The 21,620-nt window shown below is 39.3% G+C and overlaps 2 protein-coding genes across 2 annotated transcripts in view; one reads left to right on the plus strand and one right to left on the minus strand.

The window, feature by feature from the left end:
* The window catches only part of otogl (otogelin-like), a 35,634-nt gene extending 34,856 nt beyond the window's left edge, over window positions 1–778 (minus strand). The window contains exons 1-2 of the mRNA XM_035525448.1: window positions 706–778; window positions 244–286 (exon numbers count right to left, since the gene is read on the minus strand). Of these exons, the coding sequence (XP_035381341.1) occupies window positions 244–286; window positions 706–778 (116 nt within the window). The remainder of the gene's footprint in view (window positions 1–243; window positions 287–705) is intronic.
* A 2,281-nt stretch (window positions 779–3,059) lies between these two features.
* Window positions 3,060–6,475, plus strand: gcsha (glycine cleavage system protein H (aminomethyl carrier), a). The gene is made up of 5 exons (XM_026999609.2): window positions 3,060–3,215; window positions 4,138–4,217; window positions 4,596–4,659; window positions 5,025–5,156; window positions 5,714–6,475. The coding sequence occupies exons 1-5, from the start codon at window positions 3,065–3,067 to the stop codon at window positions 5,809–5,811; spliced, it is 525 nt and encodes a 174-aa protein (XP_026855410.2). The 5' UTR covers window positions 3,060–3,064; the 3' UTR covers window positions 5,812–6,475.
* The last annotated feature ends 15,145 nt before the right edge of the window (window positions 6,476–21,620 follow it).

Below are 21,620 nucleotides of genomic sequence, written 5' to 3' on the forward strand. Positions count from 1 at the left end.
ACACACACACACACAACTAACAGTAAGATTTATGATGAGTAATAGAGATTATCAAATTTGTTCCTTCAGTTACCAACATATGGTAATTCATGCCACCTCATAATACTACTTTGAGAATGGGGAAAGAAGCAAAGGAAGAAGGAATAATATATATAGAAAATATATAATAATATATATAGAAATATATAATATTTCTATATAATATATAAATAATATATAATATAGAAATATAGAAATATTTACCTGTGCAAGCTATTTTCTGGCTTTGATACCTGGCAAAAAAGTCCTAACAAGAAGAAACTCTTAAATTAACTCTTACATTTGAAGCATCTGAGAGCACAGAATAATACATGGAAAACAAACAGTTCACAGATATGGTTACACAGAGATGTAGCTAATAAATAAAATCTGATTATAGATATTATTCTAAAGTCATATAGACGCTAACATCAGCCTAGATGGCAGTGTGTCACTTGTGTACATGTTCTTTAATGACAGTTTATTGTCGCGGGAACTAATGCACCATTAAGCCTTTAAATTAAACTCTGTAACTATCATACACGTTATAGTGTAGCTGTTTTGTTGTTATTTTAATCTCCCACAGAATGTGGTAATTGTAGAATTGTAAGTCTGCTGCATTTGCATTAGTTCAAAAATACTTCAGAAAAATTCAGCAAGACTCGTCACATGAATTATAACACTTACCTTGAAGTACGAACAGCTTGAGGATTAATAGTATACAGGGAGACAACGGTTTCACTTCCCGCTGTTTGTTCATCTCAGAGCAGCGTCCTTATGGAAACGATTTAAAATTATGAAGCCATTTTCGCGGACTCACGAAAGTTGTCGACGTTTAGGTAAACGATTTCAAAACCTAAAATGGCTTTGTTTTCTAAAGTAGAAAAAAAAAAAAGATTACGCAGAGTGATAAGCTTTTGTCCACAGCGGGTCGCGTACAATTTTCATCTTCTTTCAAAGACATTGGAGGGTCTGGGCTACTCTGGGTGCGCGAGGTTATAGAATCAGAATGTCAAGTACACCTGCGCATCAAGTGTTGGCTACCCAGTCTCTACCCAGTTTGTTGTTGTTGTTGTTGCAAAAGTTAAATAACTGACATTCCTTGTGCTGCAGAATATCAAGTATAAGGGCTTGACTGTAGCCTACTTGACGTTAAAGAGGTTTAAAAATGTACTCAAAATAAGATCAAATTGGATCTTAACATAATTCATGTAAAATACTTGTTTACAGCACCTAATTGCTTTGTATGATCTTCTATAAATGAAACATCAGACTTTAAGTAGACTAACGTGTTCCTGAAATTTTATATAAAGCAAAAACTATCCATTTTTATGTAAATGTTAAAAATGACCGAATATACAAAAAGGAACCAAATAAACATGTTTTCTTTTGAGGTTTGAGTTCTAGTTGTGCCATGTGTTGTCCACGACCCACATCTTCACTAAAGGAAAGAGAGCAGAATGAAATGACCCATGGCACATTATCTGTAAAATCCAATTAAAATTCTGAGGCTATATATACTGCATAAATATGTATGTGTATATGGATGCATGGAGCCTGGCTCCTAGATGGTGAAATTAACTTCTGCTTGCTGTCCGGGCAGCAGAGTCCCTTGCAGACTGGAGACCCATCTATTCATGGAATATTTAAATGACCACTAACCCTGCTCCTATGTTGACTAACTGAAACTAATACTTATTGTAGGGTATTGTTTATTACACTGATGTTAACTAACTCTAGTACTTATTGTTTATTGCACTTATCATTGTCTAAAATAGATCTTATGTATGTTGTATTTCTAGCTATCAGCATTGATCCCTGTATTTCTACAGTATTCTAGTATTTTCAGAGAGTAATTGCAGTATACATAGTAAAAGATGTAGATGTAGTCAAAATTCCAATGAAGTACACAAGGTTTCCAGAGAAAGAGGATGTAGCTGAAGTACCTGGAGGTAAAACCAGTCAATGTTTAAATCATAACATTCATTCCATTGTATGTGATTACTTTTCTTTCGGTCACTCATTCCAAGACTGAAATACTGTTCAATCTCTAAGTCAATAAATGGTCTTATTATCTGTGTTATCTAGTGAAAATTCTCCTGAGGATTTTATGATAATGGAGAGATTATCTATAGAGGAGCAGATGAAAGCAAACCTCCTTTCATGAGATTTTTTAATGAGATCTTAACACATCACCTGTCCTGTTCAGGAAACCTGTAGGAAATCACAGCAATTAAGATAAAATGACTTTATTGCCATGTCTGTCTGAGAAAGTAGATCCATTTATGGGGGAAAAAAGTCTTTCAATGGTCTTTCAATCATATTTTTCTCTGATAGATTTAATTTGAGAATTGAAAATTGAAACAAAAAAGTGCCACCCTGATTAGGTACCTCTCAAGCCTAGTCCATGATTAAATTCTGCACAGATATGTAGTTTTCTTTCCAGTACAAAACACTCTTTATGTTATCATTGTAGTGAATGAGTTGTCATTGATTGTCATTGCATTTAATTGGTGTATCATGTGTTTGTAGTCTTACAGGTGTTGCTCATTACTGATAGTTACGATTCCATTCCAAGTGAGAAATTCAAAAAGAAAATGTTACTATTTAATCAAGTATGGTTAGTCGTCTGGTAGAATGAACATTTGTATAGCCTTACTTACGTCAGTTTAATAGGCCTATGCATGATTTAGATTACTCAACACTTGGCGCACATTTCCTTGCTTGTTAATTAATAGTATAAATACGGATCGTTACTTTTCATTGGTGTGTTTGCTAGAAAACGTTTATGACCCATATTTAGATATTTAAAAAAACCAGATATCCTTAATTTTCATTTTAAATAGTTAAATTATAATTCTTAAATTATCATTCTTACTCATTTGTAGATTCAGAAGAAACCTATATGTTAAAACTGCTTTCCATATTCGTGCCCTATGGGACTTTGAAGTTGCAATCCTGGAGCGCTCGCCGCAGAAATCCATCAAGAGTGACTTGGCGGAGGCGCGCCGCGAGTAGTCCATTGCTTTAGACGTAATAGAAGAAAATGGCGGCGCGTGTTTTGTTGCGTTGTGCTTCTGCCAACTTAACGTATACACTGACCCGGCTTTCGTGTACAAATATGTTATCTCCTGCCCGAATGTTGGGGAGATCATGTTTTAAAAGGGACCTGTCCATGACTCCTCGCTTTTGTACAGGTATGAGAAACCTTGGCTGTGTCTTCAAGTATGTACATGATTGCTTAGAATGCACGAAACTTTTTATGAACTTTTTTTTTTTGGGCTAGAACGTTAGCTAACCAACGCTAGCTAACTAGCTAGTACTAAGGAGCAGATGATTGGCAGATGTATAATTTCACGTTAGTTATCTGATGAGTACTAATGTGGCGAACTGAACTTTAAATCTTGTTCGTTGCTGGTAGCAACCTAACCTAGCTGCCTGCTTCGCTTCCTGTTTCACAAGACAGGAACATCAGGAGGAGCAGGCTGTACTAGCTAGCTAACGCTAGCCAACTGCCTATATTGCAACGTAGGGCCAGGCCATTTCACAATGTATATGACATTTTGTAAAGAAAGCAGGCGAAAGTGAAGTTGTTTCTTGCAGCCTTTTTAGTGATGCATCAAACAGGTGCAAGTCATAGCGCGAAAACAAACAGTTAAGTCCACAATCACCTAAGAATACTTGCCCAGTGATGACCAACTATCGAAAGGTTACATGAAATGGTTTTCTGCCCAATGCGTAATCTATTAGCTAGCGTTATAGCTTTTATTTGGTGGCCATGCTGAAAGGAGTTTGAGTGCGCGTTTTATTTTTGCTTTTATCATTACTTACTGTTATTTATTTTTTTATTTATTATTTTTTAAAAACTAGTGTCATATCTAATGGAGGACTAATTATGACATGGGTGAACATTGTGTTATCTTCATCTTTTATCAATGAGTTCAGATTCCTTGCACGAGTCAGGGAATCATCTCTCATACTTCACAGTGTAGCAGAAATTCAGTATTCATGAACTGCAATCTTAGTACTTGCACTGTAAGTATGTTATGCAAATGTATTTCTTGATGCACTGTCCTGGTCCTCCCTCTTCAGCTGCAACATGTGTGTTTCACTCTGCAGCACTGAAGTACACAGACAAACATGAGTGGGTACGAGTGGAAGATGGCCTTGGTACTGTGGGTATCAGTAATTTTGCTCAGGTGGGTGGAGTCATTGTTTTTGTGTTGATATGTTATTGTTTTCTTGTTTATTTATGTTGCATTAAAGTTATGTGCAAATAAATGTTTTGCCCAGATAAATAACTTTATAGCATTAATTTCTTGAGTGGCCTAAGATGTTTGCACAATACAGTAAATATTAAAATAAATTATAAAATACACATACAACAGAGCAACTGTCATTCCCCACCAATACTGCTTTTAAACACTCTGAAACATAAGAATGTTTCAGATGGTTGTGTATGGTTGTAGGTTGTGTATGGAGTTTGCATAGCCTACTTTAGAATTGAAGCCTTTGCCACAGATGTTGTATGTTTAGCAGCCTTTAGTGAGCATCTTCTGCTGTATCCTGACTTTCAGGAAGCACTGGGCGACGTTGTCTACTGTGGTCTCCCTGATGTGGGTGCAAAGCTCTCCCAGTCGGGTACGATTTGAGTGGATGTTTTTTGTGATTGTTGGATCTATTGCTCTACAGGCTTTTCCAAAGCCAGTCTTATGGTACTCTATGTAATGAGCTGTCCGTACCTGCTTTGCTGTTAATTCTTTAATAATAGGGTGACGCAAGATACCATGAAGTCATTCATCCTTGTATTACAACTATTATATAAATCAACTTGTTTTTGACATGTCACACTATACAGTGCATGGATAATGTAGTTGAGCAAACACTTTCTAGCTTTCTATCTTGGATTCGCACAAGTATTATTGTTAAGCTATAGGCATGTGCAATAATCTGTGCATGTATGGATGGATGGATGGATGGATGGATGGATGGATGGATGGATATAGACGAGTTTGGTGCTCTGGAGAGTGTGAAGGCAGCAAGTGAGCTGTACTCACCTTTAACCGGGGAGGTGACAGAGGTTAACCATGCCCTTTCTGAGAATCCAGGACTGGTGAATAAGTCTTGCTACAAAGATGGTAAGATCAGTGTACAGTGTTCCTGTGTTTTCTGGATAACTTCACATATTTGAAAGGGGGTGTGTAGAGTTTAGGTTTGGGAAGGCATGGATGAATAGTCTTACAAAGGTTCTATAAATGTTATATTGGTATTAAAATTAATTAATTCATATTAATTAATTGAGCTTTTGCAACAACAAGTCTATTTATTTTGTTAGTCACTAAAACCTGGTGTGAGTGTGTTCTATTTAAAATAAAGATTAGGTAACCTTTAGTGTTGGTGGGAGGAGGAGGGGGCAGCACAATGCTGGTTCAACACTGTCAGCCATCAACGATAGACGGTGACATTCTTACCTGCACAACCCTAGTGGGGTTGGTTTGAAATGCCTGATCCACAGTGACCAGTCTTTTAACTATGTAATATTTATGTATTCGAGTGGATTGTCACTGTTATTTATTTGAATCGAGTTAACATTTCTTTGTGAGGAAAATATTTTGATGCAGTGATTACAATTAGCACTGCTAGAATGTGTTGGTATTGTTATAAAACTAACAAATGTTATTCTTGTACTGTGCAGGCTGGCTGATTAAAATGACAGTATCAGTACCGGAGGAACTGGATGCTCTAATGGATGAAGCTGCTTATGAGAAATACGTCAGATCTATAGAGGACTAGTAACTGACCGGAACCACTAGCGTTTGAGTTTTATATGCGCGTGAATGTCCCTGTGGTCGAGCGGGACAAAGACAATGTGGTCAACTGTGGACCAGCTGTTTCTTCACTACTGATTTCTCTGCTTGTAGCTGCTATAGTGTAGCTAGACCTAGAACAGAACAAGTACATTAGCCTCCAAACACTAAACAGATCATGGAGGGCACCACTGGAGGAAAAAACTGCTCTAGTCCACATTTGTGAATTGCACACTGCATATGGTGTACTTTTTTTCTCCTTTCCTTCTTTTTTTCCCCTCTTTTGTTGTTGTTGTGTTTTTTTTTATATTAGTCATATTCCAGACTCTAAGACGCACACGATAACCAACTGTTTTATCCAGACTAGAAGTAATCATTCACTACAGGCTTGCACTGTACCACTTTGCAGCCATGCTTGGCAGTTACAGTACAGTGAAATTTGGTGAATTGAAGGGAGGTATATGATTGAGAATTTGACATGATTTATTTTCATGACCACTCTTCCAGTATTACTTAGGTTGGAGAGCACATCCTGTAAGGGAGAGGTACTTTGTTCATTTCTGTGTTGATGACAGATGTTGATCTGATCCATACTCATATTTAGAGTAGCTGGACATTAACTTTCATTAAAGGATGACTCATTTTCTCAACTTTTTTTTTTTTTTTTTTTTTTTTTTTTTAATAGTAATGTTACTAACCATGGTGAATGATCTGAGGCCTTTTTTTTGTTTGTTTTTTGTTTTTTTTCTTTCAGGGCAGTTTGTTTTGAGTTTGCTCTTTTAGCATTCCACAGGCGCTTAGAAGTCATTACCGCTAACCAGTACTATAAAGTCAAGCACATTTAATGGAAGTGAGAAATCGTGCAATTGTTGACTGAGGCACCTAGTTTTAGATAGCTGAGCATAGGTGGGTTGTGCTAAAGGAGATCATAACTGCACAAATCAGGGGACCAGTGGATTTCTTTCACTCACAGTGTGCTGTGCAGTGCTGAGTGGTTTTAGGCATGCAATAAATAATGGGTGGTAGCAGTTTTCTATAGATATGTTCATCTCGAGTTCTAGCATGCTTTTAACTCTTACGCAGTTTCTGTTTTTAAGAGGTTTTGTCTAAAATGGCTTGCGTTGATATGCGTTTCGTATCCGCATTGTATCTGTATTTACATATGCGCGATTCAGTTTACACTTCACTAACCCCGGTGTGACCACAAGATCCGATCTTGCTTGCCCGCGTTAAAGCACACCAAACCTACGAATCGTCTCCGTTTTACTTCATGAAGCATACTGGTAAATATGGTTCTTTACGGGCTATTGCAAGTGCATTATACGCTGTGAAAGCAGAAAGGATCAGGCAGCAAATCCCCTGCTTCAGCACAGGAGAAGGCTTTGTTTGGCTTTTGCTTTTTCAGTAAGAGCAGACGCATTTCCACTTTTGTAATGGTATGCGGATACAGAACACATTCCGTTCACACTGGCATTACGTGATGTGTTTTGAGTGTTCCGATCGCAGTGCATCTTGTGTGTTTACACCTGCCTTTTCATGCGGTCATCTGAAGTTGCTTACCAAAAACACATGTTAATGTATAGAGCCTTAGTGTCATGGATTTAAAAAAACAAACAAACCTGTCCGCTTTTAATTCATCTTCATGTAGAACCGGATAATCTCGGTATTTGTATTTAATTTGAATACACCATAACACTTCTCGGGCCTTATCCTGTGAACAAAATAGGACTACGTGGTGTTCAAATGTAAAGAAGGTCTCGTAGTGGACGTAGACGAAAGCTACCTGAAATAACTCATTTAGAAATATGGTTGTAAACTGACTTGTATCTTACAGCTGAACGAGGAAAGGGACTTTATTAGTATCCGAATGCGTGAGAACGTGTGTTTGTCAGAAACAGAAAAGCAGATAGCAGATTCCCTAAGCACGTTCCCCAAGCAATAGTGCCCTAAGCATTTGACCGACTTTAGATCCTTTTGGAAGAGACAATCACGTTTCAGAGACGTGTAAGCCTATTACATTTTACACATTTTTAGAGAAAGCAGCGCTCACTGTACAGGGGTGCATTTCCCAGGGAGCTTTTCGATTTAGGAACCACTACTGAGAACGACGTAAGTTTGAGAAGGCCAGTTCTTAGACCAGGTTTTAGTATTGCTGTGACCCGGCCTCTCCACCTGCGCTGGAAACTCACCGCCAGTTGAAACTCGGACTACTCAGTTACATACATTTTCTAGTTATATTGGTTTTTTATTATTATTATTATTATTATTATGTATTGTTAAGGAAACATTATAAAACTAATAATTATTTAAATTAACAATATAAAAACAAAAAACGCGTGCAATTTCTTTCTATCGCATATCAAGCCTTGACGCACACAATTATCCTTTCCAGCATCAGTCCAGAAGCACGGCAAACCGGAAGCGCAAACTGCTACTATTACACTTGGGAAAGTAATTTAATTCATTTAAATGTGTACAGCAATAACTCAGCAGTTAGTTACGCAATGTTTTGGAAAACTTAGGAATTTTCTTAAGGAATGTTCTTAAGCACGAGATAAAGAAGTAGTTGGTGTTACAAACGTTTTGGATAAACTCCCCCAGGTCATTCATGATTATACCGCACTGCAACTGCTCGACTAACAGCAATTTACAAGGCGGTGAAAGAGACGTTGAGTCCCTAGGTCAAATTGCGCAAGAGATACGTGTTCTACATGTTGTAGCACAGATTAGAAAGTTCCGATATAACATCACTCCATTCTTGGATTCCTGTGTTTGCATGTTGAAGGACTAGGTTACATACCATATTCCTGTAATCAGAGAACCAACAGTGCGGTCAGAAAAGAGCACATAGTACTTTCTTATCTATATATATATATATAAACTTTAATCAATCAGACAAACAAAACCAAATAAATTCTGAATAGTCTACTCAGTAAATGTTTTAGGTGTGAATAATTTGAGGCTATTTTATCTATGTTTGAGTCTACCACTAGCCTATGGTTCAGTTTATTGTCAAGTGAATGTTTAATACATGTTAGCCATATAACTCTACTTTTCTATTGTACCTTACGCTACTAGTTGAGTCTTATGAATTTTCCAAAATAGGTGAATAGTGATAGCAAAATATAGCCATTTAAATTCTTGCCAGTAGGTGGTGGTAACATCAAGGCAATGGCAATACTATTAGCACTACCACGTCTCAACTAATGCTACTACTTCTACTACTACCTAATAATAATAATAATAATAATAATAATAATAATAATAATGAGAAGAAGGAGCTGATCCTACGACTGAACCTTTGGGGGATAAATTAGATAAGTTCGATAAAAAGCACAAAGGGAGCAAGGAAATGTAACAGTGTTACAGTTTTCTGTCAAACAGTCTTTTTCTTTTATGTGTATTGACTTACAAGCAGAATCAGGTCCCTTTAAAGAGGAACAAATAGCTGGAAAATGAAAATTGAACAGAGAGCCTATACTTGAGGGAGGAGTAATCAATAATGTTTAGACAGCAGAACAAGCCTTACTGACAGCAGATCAATACAGAGGAGAAACACCCTTCTGTCTCTCTTTCTTTCTGTGTGTGTGTGTGTGTGTGTTGTCCTACTGACCTCATAAAATCTGATCAGGTCTTTATTTAAAGCTTGCTCCCTAGTGAGGTGAATGTGCAGTAATTAGAGAGAGCAAGAGAGAGTGAGAGAGAGAGACTGTCAATTTCAATAAAAACTAAAACAGTAAGTATTGTCCCATGATATGCAACGATATATATATATATAAATATATATATATAAATATATATATATAAATAAAGTATAGCTAATTGACAGTGAATCAAATTCACCAGAATATCAACTGATCTTTGTTTTGCAGACTATTCTGATGCATAAAATTGAGCCCTAAATGACAGGTATCCAGTTATAGTGCTATAGCATGGCCTATGATCTAGTAGTATAGCAGAGAAAATGAGAACGTAAATTTGTACAGCCTTATTTGTTGATGCAAAGCTGAACATGGACGAGGGCCCCAGTGCTTGAAAAACCAGACCAGGTAGACAGCTGTATGGCTGCACAACCCACACCCCCACTCTATGTCCAACAGAAATTCAATTAAAGGGATTTTGTAGACACGTAGTAGGACTTTAAGCGAAGGACAGTGAAGTGGAGAAACACACTGCTAAAGGACAACAGTAGCAAGATCACAGGGGGAGCAGAGAAGAAAACAAAGAAACCAAGTGCATAGAGGAAGGTGTTGCCATGGAAATAAACGGACTGATTTGGATTGGGTGCAGTGGCTTGACCTCCATTTTTGCTGATTGTTCATTTAAAGACATAAAGAGAGACCGAGAGCTAGGGCTGTGGAGCGCCCTGTCCCAGAGGACAACCGTGTGTCTCCTGTTTTTACTACATATATAGTGAAACTGTCATTTAAGAGTGGGAATCACAGAAAATAGCATGGAATTTGCCTTCATTTTATCTCCTGATCATTTTGGTTTTCCCTCACCTAAAAGCCTGCATCTTTCCCCTGCTTTCTCTATGAATTCTCTTTCTTGTCTCATTAACGCGAAGCTCAGACATGGTGTAGCAGGTGACAGGAAGAACTAATCACTTTGCAGATTAAAAATAAATGAAGAGAAACGTGTTTTAGAGAAACGGCAGAACGCAGATCATAAATCATCTAGACTGGAGCAAGATCCTCCCCACTGTCCACATGCACACACGCACCCGCACACACCAGACACCACAGACAAATGACATTACAGAAATCACATTACTGCAGCCTTTCAGGAGGACGAAGGAAGGGGAAACGGAGAGAGAGGGAGACAGCTGCAGATGAGACAGGGTATAAACATGACAGACAGAAAACGCACTGGCGATGACTTTTATATTGCATTTATAAGCAAAACACCCATTATAAATAATGTAACAAAAGTTTTATACACAGTTTGTGATTTTTTGTAAATTCTTAATAAATTCTTATAACCATTATGTGCACTAGCCTAATTTATCAAGTATGAGAGGTTGTGTTTTTCATGTAATAGTTATCTGTATGATAATCAGTGAGAAAGAACAATATTTGTATCTTGATACGAAACATGGTACAGTAAAAGAGCTCTCGGCTGTGCTTAAAGAATAGCAGTTGAATGATTGTGACGAATACAGCAGATGAATTAATAATGTCTGCAATTCAGCATATGACCCCTGGGGGTCATCATCTGCCCATGAATGCTGAACCACGCGCATGATTTACTGGCAGGGGCCGATCATTGTATTCTCCTCTTGGCAATACTGCAGACTAGGAAGGTACAGAAGAGAGAAAAAATGCCAGACAATATATATGACTATTTCTACTCAGGGGCTGGTGTGTGTGTGTGTGTGTGTGTGTGTGTGTGTGTGTGTGTGTGTGTGTGTGTGTGTGTGTGTGTGTGTTTTGAGAAACAGCTATGTTTCACAGAAATGTGAAAAAGAGTAAATACTGCTTAAGAGAGAATTAGCTCATAACAAGAACACAGTGGCAGATAGGGACAAGAAGATGAACAAGAAAGACCACGCTTCTTTGTTCTTCTATATTCACTTGAAGATGCTCTCCAAATGGTGTTGAATTTCATTTCACGGGACACACAGAATTAGCCCCCTGGTGTTTATGCCTACATTTTCTGCAACAGCTTTTTGATCTTTTGATTTTTTTTTCTGTATGACTATTAATTCAGTGTGATTTTTTATGTAAGACCTTTGGTGAATAGTGTGTGAAAAAACTAAAACTCGGATTTAAGATATTGTGAATTTTAAGTTCAAAATTTTAACATATATACATAAACATTTATATTCATATACAATGACAATTTAATAGCATGGTCTGGTTTCCTACTGTCATCTTAACCCAGTTCAAGCAGTCAAGTCAGGGTGCTCTCTCTCTCTCTTTCTTTCTTTCTTTCTCTCTCTCTCTCTCTCTCTCTCTCTCTCTCTCTCTCTCTCTCTCTCTCTCTCTCTCTCATACACACACACACACACACACACACTCATACACATTCATTGTCACCAGCCCAGATCACCATCTGCATGGATCCCTCTGCAATCCCCCAGAATGTCCACTCATGTTGTAATAATTCACTTAATTCAGATAATCCATGAATCTCCTTGTCAGTTATATATAGCTGATCCCCATCATTCCAGTGAACATTTATAGCTTTACCTTTGTGGCACTGTAGGAACAATTTGCAGAGCGGTTTGGCTGCAGCAAATGTACCGATGGCATTGTTGTCTGTCATATTAACTCAGAAAATCCATATCTATTTATTGGTTAGATTTAGTAAAAAGCTGTGTTATCAACCATTCCTACAAAGAAAATGAGAATAATATGCATTAAAAATGAATTAAGATGTTTTCACAGAATTGAAGACAGTGAATGAAACAAGAGGACAAGAAGATAAAACACTCGGATGGCTTTTCTTTTCCAAAGAAAGGATATTTGAAAACAGATCAGAGGGAATTCTCATACACATGTGCACATATATATTTATGTATGTGTGTATATAGACACACATACACAATCCTGTAAGAGGCAGCATCCCTGTCAAATATGATACCTTCACATAATAGGACACCTCCCTCTGTTGATCTCCATGGCAACACTACCTGAAGGCCCCGTGACATGCATGGCAATTGTAATTCCATGCTGTTCCTAATATTTCCCATGCGTTTTCTCTCTCTCTATCTTCTCTCCTTCTCCTTCTTGCATGAGAGCTGGAAAAGAGGGGAAAAGAAAGAGAGTGTGCTTGAGAGAGATTTACTCTCTCTGCCCCACTAATGGACAGATGTAAGAATAATATGGTGTAGTGGAGCAGAGACCTTGTAACTATCGACCAGGTCACATACACCTTCCTGAAAACCATACAACTCTTCAGGTCAATGGTCACACCAAAGGCTGATGGCAAATGTGATTTATATGCCACTGTGTTCTGCTAGTCCCCCTTTACTATAACTCACTTGTGTGCGTGCATGTGCATATTTGTGTGAATGTAAGAAACCTAACAGAAGCAGCGAATAAAGATGATCATCCAATCTGTGTGTGGCAAATTTAGGTTTAGACGCAATACGATCACCTGAACATGATGACACTGGCTCTGCTTATTTGCAGTATTGTTCAGTGCTGTGTAGAGCAGCCTATAACCATACTGAAGTAAAAGTAATGTTACTTAGATTATATAATGGTAATAAAGTAGAAGTAAAATTCCATCAATAAAGAACTTTGGTAGGAGAAAACTAAAAAAGCAGTTGAAAAGGCCTTAGGCACTGACAGAATTACAGCGCAACTTTATACAAATGGCATTTATTAGCATAGTAAGTGCAGTTTATTAACCAGCATTCCTTGATTTTTTTTATAATGCACCTGGTCTAAAATAAAAATGTACTGCACAAAATTGAGGGGTGTGACCAAGATCAAAGCAGACCAGGACCTTTCATCAACAAACTAAATATTGAAACACACATACAATGGCTAAACATGTAAAATAAATAAATAAATAAATAAATAAATAAATAAAACAAAATAATTTGTGAGCATAGGTTTGCTTGCAAATACACTTGAATATAGATATTATGGTTTGAAAATACTCAGAAAAGTATAAATCTGTACAAAGCAGTGTTGAACAGGAAGCAGAGTTATAGGGTTCAGGACAGCATCATTGGATCCCACTGAATGGCCATCCTAATCATTACCATTCAGATTTTGGATCACTTCATTTCACATTGACAGTAGAGCAGAAATAGACATATACAGACTAAAATGGAAACTAAAATATTTTCCACCCCAGGAACGTCTACCAGTCTTTCAGATAGCTTTTCATCTCTTTGATTGGTGTTTCATGCACTTCATGAATCCTTAAGACGAGGATGAGCAGACATGATGTGAACCAGCAGAGGTTTCTTTCCTCTGCAGTATTTGAGTATCAAACAACCCAGAGCTCTCATATTGTTACTGCATTGTTCTTGTAATATTACTTGGAATAATTGCATTGTTAAAGCTATAGATAGAATTTAGAATTTAACATTCAACTTGTAATGGAATCAAAGTTTTTCTCTTGGTCACCACTGTCCTCTTATTTATAGACCTGATTCCTGATCATTATCGTTGAATCAGCCTTCCACACAGACACGAGATAAGGGGAGAAACAGAAAGAGAAAAAAGGAGAGAAGACGAGAAAAAAAGTTGTTAGGAGGGATCTGAAATGTTTAGAACAGATTCTCATAAATTACACATCTTTTTTTTGCATATTCATGCTATTAAATGATATGCTAATACAGTTAATTTGCTTTGTGGTTACCTCCTGTTGCGGAGTGCTTCACGCTTGGTTTGTTTGAATTAAGTGGGAGCAGAAAAGAAAAAAAGGACAGAAGGAGAAAACAACTTGTTGGGGCCCACTTGACAGGATTGGAGAAACAAAAGTCTGGGTGCCTTAAGCAATGACCGAATCACGTTCACAGCTAAGACCATCTGTTCACACAAACCGAAAAAAAGAACGTTGAGCCCTGAGACGTGCTTGTGTATGCTTGCGCACGTGTGCAAGCATGCTTGCGCACGACCAGGTGTTTTTATGTGTGTGACTTAATTTTATGTGTTTCCTGTAGGATCACACCCTGCCCTATATATCTTTAACGATTATGTTCTCATCTGCTGATCTAAAGTCCAGGGGAGAGTAGTGGAGACGAAAGTGCTGTCGAAAGCTGAAGGGGAGGCTGGGGGGAAGGGCCTGATGCGGAGTGGCGAATGAGCTCGGTGGTCGTTTTAGGTTGGCACAGTGCCATCCACTCAGCACTGGCGCTAGCAAGCGTGTTTAGGCATGCGGGCATCAGTGAGAGGAACAGAAGGGAGACAGAAATAGTCATCATCCAGCTGCCATCACAGTGAAGTGATTTGTAGGGTGTGTGTTGCGAGGAAGTTAGGAAAAGTTGGGCAACGTTTCAGACTACACCAGGCACTGAAGATCTCCCCCGAGTAAGTGTGGATGCAATACATGTTTTCACCACATTGAGGAGAACTCTGAGTCTGCTGACAAATATGTTTTTTCTCTTTATTTTTCAGGGATGGAACAGATTCTTTCAGATAGCTCCACAATGTCACATATTTAATGTAAGACAGAGAAGATTCTCTCCTCGACTCTCTCTCTCTCGCTTTCTCTCTAACTCGGTACATCCTGTCCTACCTCATGGTGGTCGGTGTACCACCAAAGATTTTCTCCATGTGTCCTCCTTTGAAAGAGGGACAGAGTGATTCTTCCAGCAAGGCACTGCCCTCTGTCTTTGCCATCCTTCAGGGGTGCATCCACGGGGATACCGATACACTTGGGGTACATGCCGCATCTTTGCGTTGGCACTGCGCATTAACACTCGCTAATATTCGGCGGCATGCCAGGATCGCTGCCACACCGTCTGGTGCCGGATTCCTGGCTCGGCTTCAAGAATGGCACGGTGCCAGCGTGTCTCTGCGGCAACAGCTCCTGACGCGTGCCACTTGGCAAAGACAAAGAGCCCGAGGGACAGGAACCCAAAACAAAAGAGCGACAAACACTCTTGATTCGACAGCTTAATTAACACCAACAGAGTTTGTTGGGTTAATTAGTGTGACAGATATGGTCACAGAGGAGAGATGTGGCAGCAACGCGTGTGAGAACAAAAGCAACGGGCGGGCATGGCTATGTGAAGGAACGTCGGCGAATGCCAGCACTGCCAGAAGACTGGTGCCCTTGCCTTGTTCACTGTGTATTCTGCTCCTGGTGATCCAAGAATGGCTGAATGATGGGATACACCAAAGAAGAAGAAGAAGATGATGGAGAAGATGATGAAGAGAGCACATGAGAGAATCTCACACATTCTTTGGGTCTTTGGTTTCGCCCATAGAAACTGGGATCAGAAACATGGTTTGACTGAAAAACAGGCGAGAGGATAAGTGGACGAGAGTGGAGAGGAAGTGAGAGAATGTGGAGAGAGGAACCTTAGAGGCCTCAGAGTACTTGGCAATGACATAGAAATCAGATTGCAATGCTTACACTTGTTTTTTTAACACTGGGTTTTCCTTAAGTGATGAAAAGTCTCCATGTAGACTTGAGAAAGTGTCACACTTCAGAACGTGTTACACAGTGAACAGGTGAGCAGCTGTGTGTGATGTGTTGGGCAGCACAGGATGCATGGCATGGAGGACTGCCTTTTTCTCGGGCTGTCAATGGATGGACAACCGGAATCCCTCCAAGTGATTTGGACTTACATTTGCACCTCTGAAATTCCAGCAACCTCATCACTTTTTACAACGTACCTAACTTTTCACCATGGAAAAAGCAAGAAGAGTTTGTAAGTCCAAAAAGGCTGAACACCCATTTCATCTGACCCATACTCAGGGAAAAATGTGAAAGTATGCCAACTCTGAGAGAATCTTTCCTGGATATTTGACATGGGTGAGGGTTATAAATAATGCACATTTGTTCTCCTGTGTCCCTCCGTCATTCTCTGTTTTTCCTCTCTCAGAAGGGAGGGATTTACAGACCTTTGTGCTTCAGATGTTGCGTTGGCATCACCTCCTCAATTCTTCGTTTGTGGGTAGCGACAGTCGGAGGCTAACAATTTATTTCGACAGAGGCATTGTTTATCGGAGATACCCTCCTTATGACAGCTTGGAAATAGACATTAACGACCTTGCGAAATTAGTGAATTAATTTGTCATGGCTGAATTTTCTTTTTTTTTTCTTCTCTTTTTTATAGCAGTTGAGCAGGATTACGCGTGGATATGCTAATCTCATCGTGTTAATGAGGTTTGGATCGTCAGCCTTCTCATCTCAACTCCGCTGGGGATCTTAATTTCACCTCATCTTCATTATGCAAATGGATAAAAAAAGACCACAAAAGGGTGCAGTCAAAGAAAAGAGACAACACATATGGGAGGAGGAGACAGAGAGAGAAAATGGTGGCTAGGATCTCCTGTGTTATTGCTTCAGGCTGACTTCAGGCTGAAGCTGGACAGGAGCAAACATTTGCAAAAACATGATAAATTGGGGGAATTCTTGTCTTGTTCTTTCTGTTGGATATCACTGTTGCACCAGTTCTGTAATGATGTGACAGAAAATACAATGGAATTAACAAAATGAGGAAAAGAGTGAGAAAGTGTGTGTGTGTGTGTGAGAGAGAGAGAGAGAGAGAGAGAGAGAGAGAGAGAGAGAATGGTTAATCTCTTGTGCTTAATCATGGCACGGGAGATTGGTTGTACGCATATCTCATTTGCATCTCATTAAATTGCACCTGCAAAAAGGGGGAGGAGAGAGCAAAGCTGGTATAGAATAGAAATAAGAGAACTGTTTCAATGTGTGGCTTTTGGCTCAAGTGCATAATCTAAAGTTGTTTGCTTGTATGAAAACACAATCAATGTGTCTTACAGTAGCAGAGTTAGAAATTGTGCCTACCTGTATGTTTTTTCTGTGGCCTTTGTTTGTAATCACACCTTAGGACTGATGTTACTCTTAAGAAGTTCCTCAATCAACATGTACCATGATACTGGATGACTACTCTCTAAACTGCTCACTTGAAGTTAGAAAGTGATCTCATCATACCTAGGAAACATATAACAGAAGGCTTTAGATATGATAGGTCTATATGGAAAACTACCTCATCTCTGATTTTATGTTAAGGAGAATGTAAAACCTTTCATGTGTGGCTTTCACCGGCCACTATTTTAATGTATGCATGATTAGTATGCAGCTCAGTGCGTTCTTTAATAGAACTGTGGGTGAACACTATTGTCTCTAATTCTAAAATGTGCCATCTGCCTAGCTGCTGAGACTGGCTTTTCTCTTTGTGATGAGCACAATGGGCTATTCTACACTGGACATTCAAACATAACTAAAATAAATCATGCCTCAGACTGCAGCCCACTAAAGAGTGCCTGTGCTACTTGCCCTGAGTCACAGGAGGGGACGGCCAGCGAGCAGAAGAGAGATGAGGAACATTTGGGATTGTGTATCGCACATAAACGACCGTGAGAGTAATAAGGAAAAGAACTATTATTCTTTATCACCTGTTAATTATAGAAAAGAGAGAAGAGCAATGTATCGTGATTTGAAATGTATACTTCTTCATGAAATATCTACATACATATGGTGATTCTTTATACATAAGCACAAAAGAGAGGATAATGTCTAAACAAAAAAAAATGACTGAATACCAGTATGACTTTAATGTAATTACTCCCTGACGGATATATTTAAACGTGTATGTAAACACTGGGGCTGCAAGGTCTGTCTGATAGAAACGTCTGCATTGATTACCCGCTGTGAATGTGAAATGTTTAATCTCGTTAAAAATCTCATGCCTAAATTAGACTCTCTCAGCAGCTTTTTAAATTGGGCTATCCATCATGCATAATGAAGAAGTGACAGGATGTGTATGTGTATGGGGGTGCTAATATAAAATTGTATTAAAATATTCTTCTATTAGCTCTGTCATAGTACTATATAGAATATTACAGTCGTTTTCTCCCTCTCCGTCACAAAATCAGTAAGAAACATGGGTCAGTTAATGCCAAGACTGTTCTGAGTCATTCTAATCTATACTTGAAGCATGCTTGAAAATCGTTTAATAATGAACTGTAATCCCACTTCAACTCTAATTGCAAGCACACAATTTTCCATCACCCCTTTCCAATCCCAGTCCCGACTGGACGTAAACGAGGCTCTCTTTTAGATGAGCCCTTATGAGTTGCTCGCAAGCAACAACCGAGGGGCAAACGGTGCTCTAGGGATTTACTCTCTTCAGAAAAGGAAAGAATGGGGGGGAAAAGCCCAGAAAGTAGGGGAAGACATGTGGTGCCACGCTGCCACCTGGTGAGATGTCATGTATCATTAAGTGTGTGTTTGTCTGGCACGCTTCTTGCCGTTATCAACCCAGGACAGAGCAGCATAACTACTGTGCATTGTCCTTTTCTCATGCTAATGAGCTGCAGAGTGCTACACCCAGCCAGACACCCTCCCCAAGTCTGTGCGCCATGCGGACTCCTTTGCTATACTACCTTTACACCAGGCCTACCTGTGATAGTCCCCCAATGCCTTCTGAAGTGTTCATGGCACTCTAACCACGCTGCTAATCTTCCCACTGTGCTGTCTTTCCCAAGCCACCATCCATCTTGCCTCCCGACAGCATCACGGCCCTATACGGCAAGCCTCTCCCGGCTCACGCAGGGTCAGAGATTTAGCATAATTTATCATATCAGTGTGAGATATTCACGGTGGCCACGCGCAGCCCCTTCATGCTCCTGCTGCTTCTGATTAGCATCTCATTTCACAGGGCTGACTTCTAAAAAAGTCCCCTGCCTTGGTCACACACCCCCCCCCCGCCCAGCCTCACCCTCCCAACCTGCTCGCCCTGGAACATGGTTGCTCTGCTCACCCTGCTACATCTGATCTTAACCCGACTGTGATTAACAACAGCAATCTGCTAAAACCTGAGGAAGCCCTACTTTATGCGAGAAATATGCAAAGATGTTTGATTTTGCAATGTGCGTACAGCTATACTGTATTGTTTGTTTTTTTTTAGCAGTGTGTGATATTTGCAGGTATATTTTTCTAACCAGTGCCCAATATCTGAAAAACGTTAACAATTGCATTTATATAAAACGTATAATAGTACACATGAACCAGGGAGCTGGCTCTGGTGACTGTGAGCATTAGGGACAGTATCCATTAGAGTTTATCTGAGAATCAGGAAAGACACAGGCCTGTGATAGATGAACAAATCCAGTTGGCCATTAAAAAGTCATTTCAGAGACAGATAGGCGGCAGGTTCTTCCTACATCTACTGCAGGAAACCAGTGCAAGAAAGAGAGAGACAGGAAGAAAGGGAGGCAGAAAGAGGGGTAAAAAACCCTGAAGAAAAAAAAAAAACATCTCTAGCTTTTATTTTATGTACATATGTTCAGTCCCTGGCTATCTCTCTCAACCCCTGCACTCAGATCATGTAGCAAGCTCTAATGAGCAGCTTCTGGGGTGGTGTCTTCCCAGATGATCATTATAATAAATAAAAGAGTTTGACTGGAGAGAGACAACACGGTGTATACTTGACCAGTGTATTTAAAAGGTGGAACTGAAAAATAATGCTAATGCCTTTAAAAGCTAATCTTCTGTGAAAAACATTCATGAGATCTGAAACAAACAATATCCTCTAAACAAGTATCATTTTGAGGAGCGTTTCATAATTCACATGATCTTAAGGACCCTTGGGAAGGTTGTTAAAATCACAAAAGCACAACATAGGTTGTGTCACTATTAAGGTGTGGAAATGATCTGCAGCTGAGAATGTGGGTTCTGCCACTTTAATAGAAAATGACATTGCAAGACTCATGAATAAAGATGGGCTGGCCTTTCTGCGCAAGCATCATAGATCATATATCAGCAAGTCCCATCTATCAGAGAGAGAGGTGCTGAAATCATTACCATGGTCTCTTTCTGCCCAATATTAATATGAGGGGGGGGAGGTTATAGTCATGCAGCAGTTACAGCAATAGCAGACTCCTTTTTATTTACTTTCTCTCACTGCTGTACACCTGCAATCGGTAATGACTCACTCACCCCGTATTTCAGTGGGTGATCAGTTGGAGGGAGCAGTTGTGAAATTAAATTTCATCAATCATAATTTTATAGCCCCATGTTAGAAAATGCAATTAAGGGGGGGGGGGGGGGTTCCCTGAGTGAGAGAGAGAATAAACTCCTCCTCATGAGCCTTATGTGCCCCCTTAAAATGTCCGTCATGGCACCAGTTACCTTTAGTTTACGCATACCTCATGGCTAGCGTTAGTCCCATTTCAGAATGCTGGGGCAATTTGTTGTAGAATAAACAGCCCCCACCCTGTTATCTTACATTGCTTATTAAGAGCAGAGAAACCCATACAGAGCTCATCCATAACATGTCTGCCAAACAACACTAGATTTCACACACAAAATGTCTGCCACACAATATTACTTTAACTCTTTATTGTTGCCTTAGGGGGTCTGAGCACCAGCCCTCTATTTTTAAAATCTGCTTCTTAAAGAAGATTCAATCTCCCTGATACTATTAAAACATGGTCAGTTACAGCTAGTATTCACATGAGGCTGTTAATATTAATAATATCATCTTCACTCAAAGGAAACTCATCTGGTTAAATGTCACAAGTTTAATTAATGACTGGTCTGGGCTGACCTCGGCAGTGAGAGGCTCACTAACGCTAATGCCATGCAGGCATACTGGAATAATTTAGCATGTTAAACGCAAAGTCAATTAACCTTCTGCAGTAGCCAATGACACTCTTCCTACTGCCCCCACCCCACAACACAGAGAATCATTTCTATCTTCTGAGGATGGTGAGGGGGATAAACAACTAAATAACTCATGTTAGAAATGGCAGTGTTCTCTAAAGCCAACAGCTAATTAGTACAGCAAGTCATAATTGGTGTGTACAGATTCATTTACATTACCTTGGCTCAAATACATGTGCTCATTGGTGGCTTTACACCAATGTATTAGAATATTCATTCAATATGTTGTACATTTTCCAAATTCTCAACAGTCTGCATTCATTTTTATTAGGCATTATTTTCTCACAATGTTTTTCTTTGCTCTCTCTCACGCTTTCATTTTGTGGGGGTGCCTGATCACATGAGAAAGGAATTTGATTTCAAAGCCTGTTTGAAGGCAGTGATGCTGAAACAAAGTGTCTGTGACTGCCTGCTCTCTTATGAACACAATCAAGCCCTCTAGTCCTCTTTCAAGTGGAGTGCTCCTCT

Source organism: Electrophorus electricus, chromosome 4, assembly GCF_013358815.1.
Source record: "Electrophorus electricus isolate fEleEle1 chromosome 4, fEleEle1.pri, whole genome shotgun sequence".
NCBI classification, from domain to species: Eukaryota; Metazoa; Chordata; class Actinopteri; order Gymnotiformes; family Gymnotidae; genus Electrophorus; species Electrophorus electricus.